Source organism: Tigriopus californicus, chromosome 4, assembly GCF_007210705.1.
Source record: "Tigriopus californicus strain San Diego chromosome 4, Tcal_SD_v2.1, whole genome shotgun sequence".
NCBI classification, from domain to species: domain Eukaryota; kingdom Metazoa; phylum Arthropoda; class Copepoda; order Harpacticoida; family Harpacticidae; genus Tigriopus; species Tigriopus californicus.
Window position 1 is genome coordinate 7,080,477 of NC_081443.1, and position 19,890 is coordinate 7,100,366.

At 42.6% G+C, this 19,890-nt stretch overlaps 1 protein-coding gene across 1 annotated transcript; it reads left to right on the forward strand.

The window, feature by feature from the left end:
- Nucleotides 1-13,731: 13,731 nt before the first annotated feature.
- On the forward strand, nucleotides 13,732-19,471 carry LOC131879119 (muscleblind-like protein). The gene is made up of 5 exons (XM_059225336.1): nucleotides 13,732-16,550; nucleotides 17,000-17,176; nucleotides 17,483-17,902; nucleotides 18,422-18,713; nucleotides 19,301-19,471. The coding sequence occupies exons 1-5, from the start codon at nucleotides 16,230-16,232 to the stop codon at nucleotides 19,342-19,344; spliced, it is 1,254 nt and encodes a 417-aa protein (XP_059081319.1). The 5' UTR covers nucleotides 13,732-16,229; the 3' UTR covers nucleotides 19,345-19,471.
- Nucleotides 19,472-19,890: the final 419 nt, after the last annotated feature.

Below are 19,890 nucleotides of genomic sequence, written 5' to 3' on the forward strand. Positions count from 1 at the left end.
ACACTATTATTATTTCGACATTCTTCATATTTTCTCAAGGATTGTTTTGAAAACAGACATTTCATGACCTCTTGACATCATGTTTGTATTTCAAAATGGAGAGAAAATGGTCTGCGTTATATTTTTTTAAATCGTGCCTTGCAGAATATCTGGCAATCGTCAGCATCAGGGATTCGCCAGAGACGCTGGAGTTTGATGAGATAGATTTGTGTAAAGCGTATCAAAAACCGCGCAGAAGACGGTTGGCAATAAAAAGTTTTATTTGCTGAACGGTAAACGATTGTGTATCTTAGATTGATTTAAATGTCTTTGCGATAAAACGTGTCATGTGGGTGAGAAGGTAATTTTCATTTGCAATTGAAAAAACTCAACTACATCGATCCAAATGTAATTTGTTACAATTTCTCTGAGTTCAAGTTGAGTAATTATAATTGCGATTACAATTACAACGCAGGTCTGGTGGTTGTAAAAGGGAGCAATTAACAAGCATTTTTGGGATTTTGGGTCGTTACAACAGGACAATTTCGAGATGCAATGGAGTCAGTTTCTTTCTCGAAAAAGAAACGCCTCATTCTAATTTCGTGATTACTGCTCGGCTTATTATGTTGTAGGATAGATAACAGGCTAAAAAGCCTATATAATGCTCCACAAAATTACATGAAAGGCAAAAAAATGGCAGCTGTTAAGCAATAGACTTAGATAGAAGCAAGCAAAGGGCCCCTTTCCATCGAAATTATGTGAAAATATAGTCAATGGTTGTTTAAATATATAAATTAAGTGAGTCATTGTTCACCGATAATATTTTACCGAGCCTCAGCTCAAATTGCATTCGGTTTGAGGGTGCTTTCAACCTTTAACATTTTTTTAATATCATACGAAATTTTAGTATCCTAAAGTTATTCAAAGGGAAATGCAAAGTCAAGTAAAACACTTTAAGGAGGAAAGTTTCTTTAAAAAAATATTGCGGAATTATAATACATAGACTTAGTTACGAGTTTTCAGCAAAGTATAATAGTAGTAGGATAATTTTGCAATTTGAGATACGTGTTAGAATATTTTTTTTTTATTGGACAGAGACTTTTCTCGTACGAGAGAGGTCCCTGTTTCGATTCTCCTCCCCGACATTTTTCAAAAGGGAAACTCTTAGACGCGAACCATACCCACTGACGGAGAATCAATCTGATACGCCCAACAAACATAAGTTGTGGAGTTGATGGCAATTGAATTATTGTGTATTACCTCCGAAAATCTCGCCACATGATACACTTTTCATATGAAAGAAATGATTGATACATTTACTGAACATGGACAAGTGGATAGAATTGAGCAATCCCTAGAGAGGCAAAGCACACAAATAATCTAGTCTCTCCTCTTTCGTTCAGTTGTAGCATCTCATAGAATCCGCTCTCGGGGTTGATTTCCCAACATGTTTGATATGCGTGTCAAGGGCGTCCAAGGGATTATGTTCCAATGATCTCGGTAAGAACGCTTACATCCAAGGTCAGGTCTGTTAGGGGTGCCAAACATAGAAGGGAAGATACTTGTCAAATTGCGTTATTACCTTCCTTTAATATGCAATGAACGAAAACAATGAAAGGCCATACCGTGAACATTCCAAAGAATCTATTAATGGCTCGTCATCAAATCCTATCTGACAGTCAAACTGTAAGTAGTATTTTTACAGTGAAAGGCCGAAAAAGATCGTCGGATGTTCGGCTGCAAACTAACTCATTCCAATTTATTATCCAGGTTGCCTGAACACAAACAGATCCTCTGTCTGTAGAGGCCTCGAAATTTTACAGTTATGGATGAAAGGGCTTGTTAAGGAAAGGGGCTGTCACAGAGAGAATTTATGAGCGAAAATTATTTTCGACGAAACAAGTAGAACCGAAAAAATAACCTCGATTGGCAAGACCAAATCTGAATGACATGGAGTTATTGACAAAGCTGAACATTCATTTTGTTGATTGGGGCGTAGAGACCCACTGCCGCCACGGGATGGGTGTGGGTGTAGAGATCAAGTGGTATAAACCACGGACTTCTAGAGACAGACTTCTAGATATGTGGACTGCGAACGGAAACAAAATTTTCATATCTCCTAAACAGGTTCCTTTTTTCCAAATGAGCACTTGATACAACCACAAGATCTTATTGAATACGTGAAGTTGACCAAGTTCGAGCCCAAAACTATGCTTGGGAGCGCAGGAGATGTGTCCAAAGTTATGTAGTAGACTATACATAAAATTCGAATTTCCAGCCTGCTCTTGGTCAGCTACACAAGCTTTTGACAATGCAGCTTTGAAACAAATCACTTTACAAGTAAATGATATGAAAATAACCCGCCTTTAATTGAGGAATTATACATTTCTTATTCTATTATTTTAATTCGAAAAGTGGCTAAGAGTCGCTATGACCAGGAGCAGGCCGATTTGGCGGGAAGCTCGTTCACACTCCATATTCAAGAAGTTTGTGTTTAAACCACTGCCAGATATTAGTGCGGGGGGGGGGACGGAGACAGATAGGATTAATGAATTTCGCCGGCGGTTCCTAGCCACTGGACTTCCTCAATAATGCATATCCATAGTGGCACTTTTCGCCAAAAATTGAACACCGCAAAGTCCGTCAAACTACAGTCTGCCTGCCAATGGCAATTTCTCCCGACAATAAAATCCGCCGTCAGCAATCTCCCCCAACGACATTGAAAACCGTCATGGGGAAATTCCCCATGACGAACTCCGTGAAAGTGGGCGAGTTTCGAGCCATAAAAGGGATGCGCTAAACCTTAAAAACTTTATTTCAATATTTCCCGTGAAAAAGAAAAAATGGAAAGCTCAACAATGACAAAAATAACCACTTATTATCTTTTTTTTACCAGTCATCATCGATGCACCTTGGGGAGCTTTTGGTTGGGTTCTTTCGTAATTCCCCTTCACATGGGAGAAGATCCACTTTCCAGATCATATCTCTACTTTTGAATTTCACAACAAAGAAGGTTTGGATCACCTCCTCCCATTTCGAGTCTTGATGCAAGACTGACAACTGCTTATATCCCATCTAAGATCCCAAACCAAAGTCCAGTCCGGATTACATGCTACCAGAGTACTTGGCCCCCCTGAGGCAAATATGATCAATGATTTGAACTCCCTTGTCCTGAACGTTGCCCCTGTTATCACGTATTTAGTCATCCATTCTAGACATTCTATACATTTATTCTATAACGTACTCCATTCATAAGAAGAAAAACAACCCAATTTACATAATGACTTTCGTGGTTGCCTAGACGGTTGGCTTTCAAATTTTATCTCTGCAGTTCCATATTTCCACTGGACTATTGGATCTATTAAGTCCCAGGCATTTTGGGAGGGTGCAGGAACAGTGATCTTTCAAGCGAAGAATATTGCCTTGTAACTTGGCTTGCACAAACTGAGCTTGGTCTGGTGGTTATTTTTTTTCTTTTTAGACCAGCAGACTAACGTAGCTTCAATGAGCTCAAACCCATTTTCGATTCTCTTATCTAAAAAGAACAGCGCAAAATCGATACAAGGGAACAAACTGCGAACACTAGGGGCCAGAATGGTCGAGATGGCCAAAATCAAATGAATTTGTCTCATATGAAACCTTTTTAGATAAGTTGAAATTGCTGATAATATGTTTACAATTGATCAAATGAAGTAGAACAAGGAACAGCTTCACGCCAACATTGTTTCATGATCAGGCTTGTCATATGCGAGTGAAATTAAACTTACGTCTAAAACTTACGTTCCCACAAAATTTTATTAATTACTGCATAGCATATGGGACCAAAAATAGTTGACAACAATTTACATTTTCTTTAGCGAGAAAAAAGGTCAAGCTTGGAGGAATCGGTAATGGTCCCTGAGCAATCAAAGCCTATTGAGTATATATCAATTATTCGTCACAAACGAGAAAAAGTAATCAATCAAATTTGTAATTATTGTAATCTTAAATGCTTTTATTTACACCTACTGACACAAAAACAACTTGACACGGAGACGGCACTGCATATCAGAATGAATTGAGGCATCAGATGGCCGGCTTCACTGACCGGGCGAGGCTCACCCCCTCCGACCCTAGATCCAAAGTAGTTCACTGAGGTCCACCGATAGCGTTTGGTGCTAAACGCAAAGGCGTAAAAGATCAGACAATGGAAGAATTTGAAAATTTCCGATAGTGGTAAAAAGGATGAAAAAAAATAACATCCCGCTTGGTAGAAAGCTTATCGATTCAGAAAAAAAATCTAACTTAGAAATAGGAAGTACGTCAATACAATGAACAAAAGAGTCCATTTCCGAGGCCCCTAAAAGACCCTACTTAATGTTGCCAACTTTGTCTCTCAGGAAAAACTTTCCGCAATCCAAAAATCTGCTGCATAAACAACTCATGCTCCTGTCTTTTTATTGCCACATTATCGAACCAAGATCCTTTCATGGTTGCGGATGGGCACATATTCGTTTCCTTTCACCTTAGAGCGAAAAATGTCAGATTTCGTGTTGAGTTCGAAATCCGTTCAAACATTTTGGACTCCATTAATCCCTCCTCTCAATTCAAACTGGTCATTGACGGTATGAATCTCTAAACTGAGGGTCGTATCCCAAGTGTTGACATATTTTTATCATCAATGGTAATGTCATAGTTGTGCAAACAGGATATATTTGTGCTTGTGCTCTCATGTGCATTCTTTAATGCATTTTTGGTTATACCTTTTGTTTTTTGAGTATGGACACCTTGCTTTCCTAACATTATAGAATAACCAGGCGGTGCAAAAAGCACCATAAGGCTCGTCTTCCCTGGAAGGAAGATATTGAATTGCGAATAACGCCGTTAGGCGAAATGTTCTACGGAAATGGCGTTCTTCTAATGCTCGATTTTTAGGTTATGCGATAAACAATCGGACTAGTTTATTACATGATGGCGTAAAGAAGAATCGGGACGTAAACTTCTCCCTGACTAGAAAACTGCGATAACCACTACGCCACATCCTCAATACGTATACGTACAATACCTAGGTCTAATTTCGACAACAAGATTTGAATTGCGCTATCTAGAGAGAATAGCTATTTCTTTTACGAGGGGCTGAATGTGTTGGCTCTTATACCTGTCGGTTCCAATCAATCCTAGAAACATATATCTAGCCTCGGACTCTAGAAATATGGTATGTGAAAAGTATATAGGTTTAAGGTTGAAAAATATAGTTAAAGCACACTTGCCAAATTAGATATTTTATATGCATTTGCTGAAGCATTAACTCAAAACCTGACTTATAAGGCTTGGATTCTTGGAGCAATTCATACGATTTCCTACCCATGTCGGTGGCAACACCTTAGACCTACTTCTTTCAAATAGTCACCACACGATACAAAGTGTCAAGGAGCGAGAGGACTTGTCTTTAAGTGACCATGTTTGCTTGGAGGTCACTATTACTGCCCCTCGGCGTGAGGCCTCGACGCAAATGATTCCAGATCTATCAAAAGCAAATTTCACGGCTATAGTGTGTGATTTGAACGCATGTGATTGGATCAACACTCTTGGCTGCTGGTCAGTGGAACGGGGTTGGCAGTACCTGAAGTCTATTTTACTGCACAGCATGAACCAATACATACCAGTTAAATGTCGCAGATCTCCAAACCGACCTCCATGGTTGAGGAATGATGTGTTGGCATTGGTACGGAAAAAGTCGAGACTTTATTGCCGATTTAAGAATACGGGTCTGGGGCGTGATGAAGAAAAATACAAGACGGTCAAGAGAGAAGCGGCGTCCAAGGTTCTGGAGGCAAAACGGACGTATGAGAGAGGCCTTTGTAGTACGGGTTCTATGAGGTCACTTTACGGCTATGTCAACTCGGTCAAGAAAAGTACTCCGACTATTGATGTTCTTCGAAAGTGCGATGGCTCTCTTCACAAAGAGACTGCTGAGAAGTTGTTGATACTGAGCAAACAGTTTTCATCCATTTATAATCAGGCTACTGATGTTCCAAAGCTCCTGCCAACCATTGAAAGGATACCCGGAGGACTGAACAACCTGAGTTTTACTGTCGAAAGTGTTCACCGTAGAATTAAAAGCTTAAAGCCGTCTAATTCTTGTGGCCCGGACAAAATTTCCGCCACTCTTATAAAGAAGTTGGGTATGGCAATGGCCATCCCATTAGCCATTTTGTTTAACCGATCTTTTTGTACGGGATCTGTGCCCATAGACTGGACAAGTGGAAATTTATACCCCCTTTTTAAGGGAGGCAACCAACAAAGTGCTGCAAACTACCGACCCATCTCTCTGATCTCAACTGCGTGTAAAATCATGGAAGGCTTGGTCAAAGAAAATATTGATGCGTATTTGGATGAGGCGAATATTTTGTCGGATGATCAACATGGGTTTCGTAAAGGACGATCCACAACAACAAATTTGCTAGAACATGTTGAATATGTCCGTGGGGTCGTTGACGCAGGAGGAACAGTGGACACCATCTATCTCGATCTTAGTAAGGCTTTTGACACTGTCCCCCATTCAATACTATTGCACAAGTTGCAGGGGATCGGTATTGGTGGGTCGTTGAGGAGGTGGATTGGCAATTGGCTCCTGAACAGAAGGCAGAGGGTTGTCCTCAACGGTAAAGAGTCGTCTTGGGAAGAGGTGAAGTCGGGTGTGCCACAAGGTAGCGTCTTAGGCCCGCAACTCTTTTCAATTTTCATCAACGACCTTGCTGTCTTGGGAGAAACCAGGATCCTGAAATTTGCCGATGATGCGAAGATATTCAGGCATATTAATGACAGTTGTGATACTGAGAGACTACAACAAGACCTAGATAGAATGATCGACTGGGCAATGGAGAACGGGATGTCCTTCAACGCAAAAAAGTGTACATGGATTCGTTTCGGCCGGCAGAAATTGAATTCTGTTTATTCTGTAAGAGGAAAAGTGCTGGAGCGAGTTGAGGTCATGAGAGACCTTGGTGTGATGGTCGACAGTAAACTGTCATTTGCGACTCATAGTGCTACAGTGACAACGAAAGCCAGTCGGATGATGGGGATGATTCGAAGAAATTTTACAACCCGGGATCAAGAAGTAATGACCAAGCTTTTTAAAACTTATGTTAGACCATCGCTTGAGTACGCGTGCCAAGTCACCAATCCTTTATTCGTCAGGGATGCCCTAAAGATTGAGTCTATACAACGGAGTTTCACCCGTATGGCACTTCCAAGGAGTACAGAGGACTACGAACATCGTCTCAGAACCTTGGGTTTGAAATCTCTGGCAGACCGCAGAAAGAAGCTAGACTTGATCCTAACGTACAGACTTGTGAACGATTTGATGGATGGTTGGAACACGGGCCCAACCACTCACTTTGGTTTTAATTTCGCCAAGGACATTGCCCACCATTCGACGCGAAGGGTTGAACTAGATCTCCTCAGGCCTCCTTTCATGCGAACAAATCTGGGTTTAAACTCATTTTTTGCTCGCTCCGTCAAATATTGGAACCAGCTACCCCTGAACATCCGTTGGTCAAGAAAATTGGCCGTGTTCAAACATCAACTAGACAACAATGTACTTACTAATATCTCATAATCGTATTCCATCTCTGTGTTGCTTTTCTTTTCTTTTCTTTTTTTTCTTTCTCTTCTTTCTTTCTCATTACTTACCAATACTCTTTATACGTCTCACCTGATGTCTTGAGTGGTTCTTTAATAATAATAATAATAATAATAATAATAATAATAAAAACACCAAAATTCAATTAAATCATAACCAGATGCAATTTTTTTAAAAGACCTTTCAACCGAAGTTAGTGCTTTGACGAAACCCAGAATGAGCAACCACTCACCACTTTGATGAGTGTGTTTCAAACTTTCAAACGTCCAATTACCTAACTCCGTGTTAAGACCTCTAAAAGACACTCACCTCAGGCTGCAATGCAATCGAAATCCAATGATAAATAGTACTCAACTATCAGACTTTCTGTGCGGAAGCAAGTTCAAAACTGTTTATGGGCTATTTTGTCAATGTTTGCTCTTATAGCCCCCTTACGCTGTACGAAATATGTTTTACATTCTGCACTTCAGAGGGCGCTTTGTCATTCAGCCTCGACCAAATAAAAGGCCGATTGGGCCAACTCCTTGTTATTGAATTATAATGCGTTTGTGTGGTTTTTAATCAATTCTATCAAAATTTTACTTTCAATTAGTGCCCCGGGTCACATAATGTCCGGAAAAGAAATTGCGTTCAAGGCAAGGCAATAGCAGTTTATGTAGCAATCTACCGTGCCTCTTTCCGTTTTCTTTGGGCCCTGTGACGTTGCAAATAAGGGCCCTTATTACTATGCATGATCTTGATGAAATCTTGAGAATATGATTTAACTCCAGGTGACAACAAGTCTTGTTTATGTTGTAATTTTCCGCTTTTTCGGCTACTGATGTGTCTGTTAATTGGCGAGACTAGTAAAATTGAGCGACTAGGCGGTCTAATGGTCTTGCTCATGCTTTAGAGCCTATCAGGGACTTGAGGCTTTGGAGTTTTTCGCGCCGTGATAGTGTGACATCTCAGTTTCTGATGAAAAGCTTACAACGTTTTCCTCCTGATTTCTGTTCTTTTCGCACTTTTTTTTTCATGATTTTTTTTTTTGGATATTTCTGCCAACCTTTGATGAGGCCGTTCAACCCCCTTGCCAGTCGTCTCACTGGTGAGACGAGACGAGTAAGCTGATCGTCCAAGAATCCAGTTCATAAGTCAGTCGATGTAGTTCATCTTGATTTTGTCAAGGCCGTTGATAAAGTAGAACAGGCTCCAAGAGATGGGTATCCAAGGCAAGGTTCTCAAATGCTTAAGAAGTTTCATTCGTGGTAGGGTGCCATTAGTTGAAGTTGAAGAGTCCCTCAGTGACATACATGATGTCAAGTCGGGTGTTCCTCAGCGCTCCATTTTAGGACCCCTCCTTTACATCAACTTCATTGCTCCCCTTCAAAAGCTTACTATTGCTGTTAGTGTTTCTTCTTATGCTGACGATACGAAGCTAGCTTCAGGTAGGAATTGTCAAGATTATATCAGCCTTGCAGAGGACTTATGAGATTTGCATAAGTTTTTGATCAAAATTCCCGATCAACTCCACATTCAATGGCTTGCTCGGTCTGCCAACTCAAGTTCGTTGATAGAAAAAGCAATGATGCAAAGAGTCCAAGATTGCTCAAAACGGCCAGATTTGAAGATTTTGGATTGGATAAGGATAATGTGAAGGACAGGGTGAAAGATGAAGGCCGAAAGGAGTCGGGGGTGGCTTGTTTTTATTTTCTTTCCCGGCAGGAGCATGGTTTTAAGCGGTTAATTTGTAACTGCCACAAGTATGTGGAAAGTTCAAAAGATGGTTCAGATTTCGTACTTCACATTTTAAAAGTATCTAGATACGAATTGAACTGAAGGTCGAAAAATATGTGGCAATTCCTAGTTCTAGTTCTTGTATTGTGGTCCTCTGTTCAACGTAAACCTTTACTTTGGACCACAAATTGCAAGCCCTCTGGTGTCTTGAGCTATACCTACGACAATTCAAGTCACGGACTGATTAAGTTAAACAAAGGTGCACAAAGCCAGAGGTTAGAAATAAACATAAGCAATTACTTGGGTAATGAGAGAATACCCTTCAGACTCCTCGGCTTTTATGTGCCAATATTTGGTACTAAAATCTGCGCCCAAAATGCTTTTCACCAAATGGCACCGTCATCGAAGATGCTCAATTAGCCGAATCTAAAGCCTCTTTAAGGCAAAGAGAACTCAAGAACGTGGAGGAGTTCTCGATTAAACTTCTAGTGACATGGAGCCCCTTTTTGCCCGTTGAGCAGTAACAAGGAGGAATTAAGGGTTCAAGTTTTGCCTTTAATCTAAATTTTCTGCCACTAAAATTACGAACCATCCTTATCTTTGCAAGAAACGTTAGATCGCTTACGCTCTTGGAAATATTGATAATCATGATTTGTCTTAAATGGATTAGAAACGTCACATGGTCTGAAGTTTCACCAAGACCAACATAAAAGCTAACATCATCATCATCATTAATTGCCTTAAGAGTGTGAGGCTTAATGTTTGGAAGGCAAAAGGGTCATTAGGCGCACCAGTCTAAGAACCACTGGAATGTGGACGGAACGCTAAGGTTGAAAATCAACATTTCTGTACAATGAAATCCGGATGCAGGAACCTCCGAAAAATCACGAAAAAGTTTTGTGCTTATAATCTAACTATGCTTTTTCTGGAGGGTTATAATACAGTAATAATGACTGATGACTCTTATGAGTCTCATAAGCAACATCAATCCTCAAAAATACTGTATCATACAATTAATTGAAAAAATGCGTTTTTTTCATATTTAGCCTAATCAGTTTGAAATCAATATATTGCTTTTTTTCAATTTCTTGAAATGTAAGACTATTCAAGTACTTTTCTTCATTAAACCTCAATAGGAAATGAAACATCTCAAGTTTTGTGTGATTGTTTGAGGAGAAAAGTACACATTTCCAGAAGAAATCTTAGATCTTTTCCCCAAAAAGGTTGCAATATCCGGGTTCTGAATTTTTGATTGGTTCTTGTAACCTGAATAATTTAAACAAGAAACCGGTTTTAATAAAGATGCTGCTTATATCAGGATTGTTCTTATAAACAAGATTTCAACATGTTTCCAATAAAAAAAATTGCATTTCACCACAAATTGGTCACAAATTGGTGCATCAAATAAATGAATGAACCTGCCAGCCCTCTTCTAGCGATAAATTACCACAAGAAGGCCGACTCATTCATTTGTTCCCTGTTCTATTCTGAGCTTTGAGAGGCGTGACTTTTGACCCAATCAGTTGATTGAGGTGAATTGGGAAGCACATAATCTTTTAAAATCGAGGAGAACAACATTGGTTGATTGAGACATAAATTGAAAATTTAGCCATTAGTCTGTCCGTCGCAATTCCCGGGGCCTTTGCCCATGCTAAGCCTTGCGACGTTCTTTTCATCTTTTGTCTTGAATACAAAAAAATGCGACTCTTGTGTGAGAGTACTCGGTAGCACGTAACTGTCATCCTATTTGAAAGCTTCTACGTAATTTTCAGTGCAATCAACTCGGTAAATACATGCAGTGTTTTGGCTGTGAAAGACATTTTCATGTGAAGATTAAAGCCCACTTGAAGATCCTGCACATGGCGATGAGTTTCACCCCGTATCAATCCTCAGAAAATAAAGACGATTCCCGTCGCTATTCAGTTGGGGAAGATCTGCCAACCTTTCTATGTATGAGAGGAAGACCCTCCTCCTTTGGGACCGCGAGAAAGGTTGCACTCTCAGTGGCCTTGGTGAATCTATTCACAAGACTTTGCTCATTATTCAGTCTAAATCAGAATGTCTCAAAAAGGGACATGGTCTAAGGAATGGGATATAGAATTTCAAGTGTGATGGCACATGTGTACTATTAACAACAATTGGAATGTTGTCCGTGCGGGCATCGGTCTCTGAGGTCATCAACGTTATTCACCTGAGTTTGCAATGGTTATCAAGTTCCCTGATTACATTGAGTAAAAGCTCTGTTGTCATTAGGGAAGAATGACTGAAATTGCATTCCCAACTTCCTGGACGAACGAAAGAACGAGGGGAACGAAGAGAACACGACGAGAACAAACGAACGAACGGACGGACGGACGGACGAACGAACGGACTGACTGACGTATGGACAATACTTCAAGCTAATCTAGGGTTTTGCGACACACCAGCCGAGGCAAAGACTGAAAAGCAAGCGGCAAAGTCAAGTCAAGCTCCAACACACGAACCGCACCCTAAAATTTCAGCATTGGTCTTTCTGCTTCTCTAGTGTGCTGCTCCAGGGACCAGGAACGTGCTGGAGATGAGGGGTATTCTCTTGAACGTGCCCCTCCCTTCCGAGTTGTTCGGTAGTCGAGTAGTTAGTGCCACTCCTTGGCCGAGAATGTCTGCAAGCCAGACCCCGAGTCAGTCGATCCGAGAAGAGGCCCCGGTTCGTCGCCCATGAAGGCTGGGCGCCACCAACCACGAAGGCTAGCCTACTCGGCCTTTCCCCAATAACGGCCGTCCCCATTCTTTCCACTTTTTTTTTATTCTATTGCCAGGAAGATGCTGTTGTTGTTGTTGTTGTTGTTGTTGTAACGGCTGCAGTTGTCTTTGCGGCCACCAGACAGTGTCCTAAATCGCGATCCACCCCAGTACTAACTAAATAGCCAGCTAAGGCGAACACGACCTACTCCAATGTGAACGCAGGCGAGGACGATGAGGAAACGGAGAAGGAGGAGGTGGTGCAGGAGGAAAACGTTGCCGACGACCATGACCTCAGAAGTTCTGCGTTTTGGAACCGAGTGTGAAAATCATTCGTCTTTGCCTAAGNGTTGTTGTTGTTGTTGTTGTTGTTGTAACGACTGCAGTTGTCTTTGCGGCCACCAGACAGTGTCCTAAATCGCGATCCACCCCAGAACTAACTAAATAGCCAGCTAAGGCGAACACGACCTACTCCAATGTGAACGCAGGCGAGGACGATGAGGAAACGGAGAAGCAGGAGGTGGTGCAGGAGGAAAACGTTGCCGACGACCATGACCTCAGAAGTTCTGCGTTTTGGAACCGAGTGTGAAAATCATTCGTCTTTGCCTAAGAGGGAAGGGAACACGGAGGGAAAGCAACCCAGACTTATTCGACCAGAAGCACTAAGGCTCTGAGGCAGACTGTGGGTGTGTTTTAGCACAACACGACAATGCCAACGCTCCTCCCGATGTAGACGAACGGATCTAACTGGGATAGCATTTGCTTGATTGCTCTTAGTTGCACGAAATGGCTACAATTTGAGGGATCAGGAAACTCGACTGCCGAGGTTCCAGCCAAAGTCGGTGTTATAGAGTATTTCTCCGAGTTTGAAGACCAAGCAAGCCAAGGAAGAGGGCAGTTAAATGCATATCGCCTTATCATGAACTTTAGGACCGGCGAAAGAGATTTTGCCCAGCAGGGCCGGCTACGGGGCTACGAGGAATTCGCCCTTCGCTTTTCGCTCTTCTCTTTTCCCTCCCCCCTTTTGGCCTTCCTTAAATGGACAAACTCACGCATAGCAACTTGCCACCGCTACTACTCTTACTACTATATACAGCTACGACTACCCCAAGAATGTAGTGGGAGCTATGAGGCCACATCGCTTTGGGTGGTGCAGTACTCCAGAATACGTCTGTCCGTCCGTCCGTCCGTCCGTCCGTCCGTCCAACCGTCTGTCCCATGGAGAGCTAGGCCAAAGTTTAAAGCAGATGAGGAAGACAAGGAGTGGCAGACGAGCTTCGAGGTTTCTTTGAACCCCTTAACCTGGCAAGGCAGCACCACCATCACCTCCACCACCACCACCACCACCACCATCACCGCTCCCACCACCGCTTCCACCATCACCCATGAACTTGATCGAGGAGAGATGAAGACAGTCCAAAAGAAGGGGTTTAAGTCCACGTCATGGATCGACTTTTGAGGACTTCTCGCTAGAACCCTGTCACCATTTTTAGGGGCAAGGGAAGAAGCTAGATAGAGCAAGACGAAGAGGAACTCTTCACATGCCCAAAGCCGGAAAGGACGGTCGCATAGAAGTACATCGTTCAGGAGGACGAGAAGAACGAGGTGGTGGTGACGATGGTGGTGTTGGTGGCGGTACTAGCAGTACTAGCAGTAGTAGTAGTAGCAGTCGTATAATCGTCAAAGTAGTATAGTATGGGACCGTAGAAGGAACGGAACTGTGGTTAAGGGACCCAAGACCCACACGGTCGTAGAGGGACTCCGAAGCGAATCCAACGAGCTAACTTGCGCAGTCGCCGAGGAAAATCCTCCTGGCATGCAGCGGTTGTTCTTCCTCGTCCTCCTCCATCACCACCACCACCGAGTCTTCTTCCTCGTTCTCTTCTCCTCGTCTTCTTCTTTTGCTACTTCTCCCCGTCGTCCTCTTCGTCCTCCTCGTCCTCCTCCTAGTCGTCCTCCTCGTCTTGCCAGCATCTTCTTCTTTTTCGTCTTCTTGTAGCTCGTGTCCGTCTTCTTCTTTAGCCTTCTTGCTCCATCTCTTTTTTTGCAACTTCCAACCAGTTGACTTGGGACGAGGAAGATCAGTTGTTGATTTTGCATCAACGCTAGCTAGCTCCCAGCTCTTCGTTCGTTCCCTCCTTCGTTCGTTCGTTCGTTCGTATGTGAGTGTGCACCAAGCAAGTAAGCAAGCAAGTAAGCAAGCAAGCAAGGCACTCTCTGGGTGTTTCGTGCCAAGGTTGCCAGCATTTTCCTATGGTGAGGCTCAGAGGCAAATTATGATCAGTTTTCTACCTCAATGGTTCAGTGTGAAAGGGAAGACGATATGGTCATCAATAAATGGGTTGGGCGAAAACAGCCGGAATCATTCCTAACCCCGACTTCATCCTTCATTAGAAATCGGCTATCTCTCGTGACACGAAGCTTAGAGAAAAAACTGGCATCAAACGAGCGCTTACTCATCCATGAATCTGATCACCTAAAGTGTCACAAGCGCAATCAATCACTCAGAAGACAAAACACATCAAGCGGTTAAAGAAATACCGAAGATTGTTGTTGTCACCATCATCATCATCATCATCTTCTTCATCATTGTCTTCGTCGTCATTCCAGCCAAATAATTGAACAACCTCGTGGCGGAACAGTCACTGCACAATCCAGGCACACGACTTGGAAGAACGTTGCCATAAAATACCCCGGGGAAGTTAGTTCCTTTTTTGGTGCTCACTGCATTCATGTTAAGGGGTAAATAGGGAGGGGACCTTTTGATATCAAGATCAACTCCACGAACCCGGACAAACCCAGTAAGTGCGATTAGTGAAACTGCTGATTGCCAGCATTTCGTACCAGCGACCAACGTATGTGTAGGACCTCGTTACCCGGTATGTACCGATCCAGCGAGCTCACAAAAGAGGGAACGAGACGGACGAACGGTCAATGAAGAACAGGCAAAGGCAAACCAACGAACAAACTAACCAACCAACCAACCCTGCAATCTACCAAGCTCGCCATTAAGCCAACCAAGAAACACAACTTCTAAATCAGTCATTGTCGTCATTGTCAATTTCTCTCAACGTTGCACAATCAAGGGTTGGGGCAAAAATTTCTCTTAATTGCCTTAAAGGCTGAGAGAAACAACAACATCATCATCATCATCACCACCACCACTATCACCTTCACATCCTTCGCCCATGCTGCCTACTGGATCGAGTGACAGAGAAACCGAGCGAGAGCAATTTTCTTGCGAGACTGTGGAACTGCAAATTGTTAGAAGACGAGAGTAGTTCAAGTGATAGTTTCTCTACGTGTTTTGTACCTCATGATTTCAAAAGTCATCGGTGAGAGCGATCTCACGCCTTTACGGTAGAGGGAGACGGATAGAGAGACACATACGCTCGCACTCACTCACTCACCCACTCACTCATTCACGCACTCTCACACATACACACGCACACATTTATACACAACTCGCACCCAGAGAGACCGAGAGAGAGAGAGAGAAAGAAACAAGGAGGAGAAGGGCATTGAATTTTCTAAATTTGCTTTTTGCTACGTTGGTCCATTACTCCGAGATCGGTGCGTGGATCAAGTGCTCTGCTTTTTCCTCGTTATCCCTTCAGACTTCTTTTCCTTCTTCCTCCTCCTCCTCGTCCAGCTGCTGCTCCTCCCCCGCATTCTGCTCTACAACCACCACCAAGACCACCACCTCCTCCCTTGGGGGTTGTTTGCACAATTGCAATGATGATGAAGTGACCTTCTGAAACATTCGAATCCAAGATATTCATCCTGTGCCTTAGACACTCAGAGGAAGCCTTAACATTGTACGAGAAGGCAGCAGTGGTGCTTTTACTGCTGCTTCTGTTGCGACGACGTCGACAACGACCACGTTTCATATTTCCGCCTGGACCCCTTCCGCACCAAATTAAAAAACTACAACTACTACTAGTATATGTGCTACTGCTCCCACTACAGGAGCTAGAACAACAACAACTACAACAACAAGAATTACCCTCACCCCGTGACGACTTCTACTTCTATGACAACAACGACGTGTATGATATATGCATATATTCATCTCAAACAAACGATAAGTGATAAAATCTGGTGATATCATTGGACTTGGTCAAACCACCAATTTTGTGTACTATACAGTAACTGTGGTTCGAACCGCTCTACTGACGATCGATCGAAGATGGCCTATATGGGCATCCCCACCAATCCCACTTTAAGTGGCATGGCAGCAAGCCAGCAACATCCATTTCTGGCCATGAGTAATCCTCTTGCTTTGGCCGCTGCAAACTCGGCTGGAGCGGTCGCTAATTCCGCTCCCACTATCATCAATGTTGGTGCTCTCATGAATCAGAAAGACTCTCGATGGTTACAACTCGAAGTGTGCAGGGAATATCAGCGAAACAAATGCTCGCGAAGTGACGGAGAATGCAAGTTTGCACATCCTCCAGAATCCATTGAGATACAGAACGGCAGAGTGACAGCCTGTTATGACAGCATCAAGGTAAGCAAGACGAGGAACACACAAAAGATGATTGCATGCCGAAGGTGAACGAACAGACTCAGGAACAGAAGGAGAGAAGAGGTTACTAACTTAGCAGACATCACTCGATACACACAACCTGTACGTATGGACGTATGGACGAATGGACGTATGGACAGAGTAGACTGTACCTACAGTTGGTACAGTAGATGGTACTCCAGAGAGGAAAGTCTCGTCTCACTTTCAGACCAATTTGCCATCCTTCTCGAGTTTGTATCAGATGACGATTCTGTCATGGAAATGCGATACCTCATTCTTATGGTTGATAACAATGGGATGATTAGGATGTAGGAAAAAAAGCCGTCAATTCAATCTTCAGTCTATGATGATTGGATTAGAGATTTATGTAAAGCCGGGGCAGGTACAATGTCTGCATGAAGCGATTGAAGAAGATGGGCCTTTTCTTGCAGGGACGATGTAACAGGGAAAAGCCTCCATGCAAATACTTCCATCCACCGCAGCATCTCAAAGATCAGTTGCTAATCAATGGAAGAAATCATTTGGCGTTGAAGAACGCTGTTCTACAACAATACGGTTTCGTTGGACAACAAGGACATCATTCCATTCGCCCTCATATGCATTCCATGGTAAGCATTACTAGTACTGTACTGTAGTAGTCAGGCATAGTTGTAAGAGTGGTAGTCCGTGTTTTGTCGAATACCTGACAATCCATATGAATACCGATCTACAGGCTCTCTGTCGAAAGACATGAACGATTAAGAAAACTCGTGGCTTGTCTTTGAGCTTGAAACACATCCATGTGAATGCAGTTCTTGGAGCAAAAGCAGCCGAAAATGAATTACTGTAGATTGAAGAAATTCAACCCTCGCTCGTATCATCAAAACAGGAATGCTGACCTGACATTCTACGTCCGTTTGATGAATTGCTTTCAGACGCCTCCCATTCTAAGTCCCATAGTATCTCAGCTCTCAACGTATCCCAATACTCATCATCACCAAGGCTATGTGACAAGTAACGCGAATGGTCATCCTCATCTCTTCCCATTGATCATTTCTTCCGATCCAATGTCTGCTGCCTTCCCTGGTGATCCCGTAACTAGCCTTCCAAGTGCCGATCACAAATCTAGTTCAACCCAGTTAGTTACACAAGGATCATCAGTCTTGCCGCAAGGATCAATGATACATCCCCATCAATTGGCATTAGCAACTAATGCGGGAATGCACCCCAATCCCCACCACCACCACCATCAACAACAACAACAACAACAACAGCACCACCAGCAACAGCAGCAACAACAGCAGCAACAGCAACTTCAACACCAACATAAGAAACCAAGAACAGATTGCCTTGAGGTGAGCCCACTTATTGATTCCATATCAAAACCATCCAACCGCTCTCGATCATGGTGAGTTTCCTGTCGAATTTTCCCAGGGATTGCGGGACTGATCAAACGCTTTAAACGCTCCACAAAAAGGGATGGATAATGATTGCCACTCAAAAGTAATAAGAGGCTCATCCTCTTCGAAAGTACTGTGCCAGATGACTAAAACACAAACTTTTGGACAACAATGAGTTGCAATTGTCCGCTTTCATCATTGATTGAAGCATTGTTTTGGTCGATTGGTTGGCTTGGCTCACTTGGTTGACTGGTTATGTATGGGTGCCTTTACAGAGTCAACCGCACTTTATTGTCGGTTGTGGAATGCTAGTCATTGTACATCTGGACGAAGTACTAGTGGTACCCGGCCCAATTTCTAGCCATCTCACCCTTAATCTTCCCACAAGAGTGGTGGTTCCTTGGGTCCAATCGACTTGCCATACACGATCACACGTACTTACTAAGACACGCGATCACGTTCACATGTTTGCAGACACTCTCCAGCGTTCCACCTTCAAAACGTCCCGCCAGTGACAAGTCAGGCACGCCAGTATTCCATTGTGGTTCGAATGCTGTTCCCATTTCACAAGCAGACGAGGAGAACTTGTATCGGGCTTCCGTTGCGTCAACACCCACCACGATGGTGGCGGTGGCCGCAGCCGCTGCCGCAGCGGCTGGAGGTTTGGAAGTCGGTGCTCATCGGGATCCAAACTTGAGCTCTGTGGCTGCATACCAACAGGCCTTAATGCAACTTCACCAACAACAGCCGTTTGTGCCAGTAACTTGTAAGTATTGAGGCGCATAGAAATCATCAGAACATACTGTACTATTGAAAGAGAGCAATTTTGTCGGACAGTGGAGGGATTCTCAAAGAAATATTGTGTCGAGCAAGTTTTTCCCCCTTGTACCGTCGATATATATTGGTGGATAAGTTAGATTCTGGCCATGAAAATGCACTCTCGTTTTCAGGTCGACTTATATTAAGATTTGTTCGTTAGTTTCCCAATTGGTCTACTCTGACATTATATCAGACGAATAAAACGTCTTTGTTTCTGGACACTAATTATGGATGTTATAGATGGAGATAAATTTCATTTTAGTCAGCACGATGAGCAAGAAACTCAAAAAAAGGTTTTAGTGTGCAGTCAAAAAAAGATATAATCGCGAAACTGTCTTTGAAATCAAGATGAAACCGAGCTTTGTCTCGAGCATCTAAAGATTTGACTTTTCTAAACGATTAAGAACCCATGAAGATTCTTTGTTTGACATAGTTTGGAGCACAAAGACAAGTTAATGAACCGGTCGTTATTTATGACGGATGCAATTAAAGAATAAAAAGAAAAAGTCGGGCTTTCATTCTGTTTTCTTTCAGATTCCGGTCCACCTACAATCTCAACTGTTCCAAGGTACCACTAATGGGGAGCCCAGGAACAGAACTGGAGATTGGAAACAGGTTCAAGAGCACACAGACAACATCCATCATCCCACCTTCAATTTTAAAGACATTCAGCAAAGCTGAAACTAAATATATTGATTCTACCAATGTGTATTGTATCGGGTTATTCTCGCAGGTTTGTTCAGGACAGCAACCATTATTATTCCATGTAATACGATACAACAAAAGCAGTAAAACAACCACCTTCTTCCTTGTGGGTGTTAAAAAACTGTGTATGTTGACAAACCCTTGAAGACAGTGACCTTCGATAAAAAAAAATATAGAATAACACATCTAAATACACTCGACCGTTTAACTACATGATCAAGAATCTCAATCAGACAGGCGCTAAACCACCTTGGACATGATATATTGCAGATACAAAAAAACATCATATAAAAAATCATATAAGACACACATCCCTAATACCCTAGCTTCCTAAAAAGATATCCAAAATGAGGTGGATAAGTACATTAAAATTACAGTGTCTTTAAACTCAAGTGAGATCAGGAGAGAAAACTAAAACT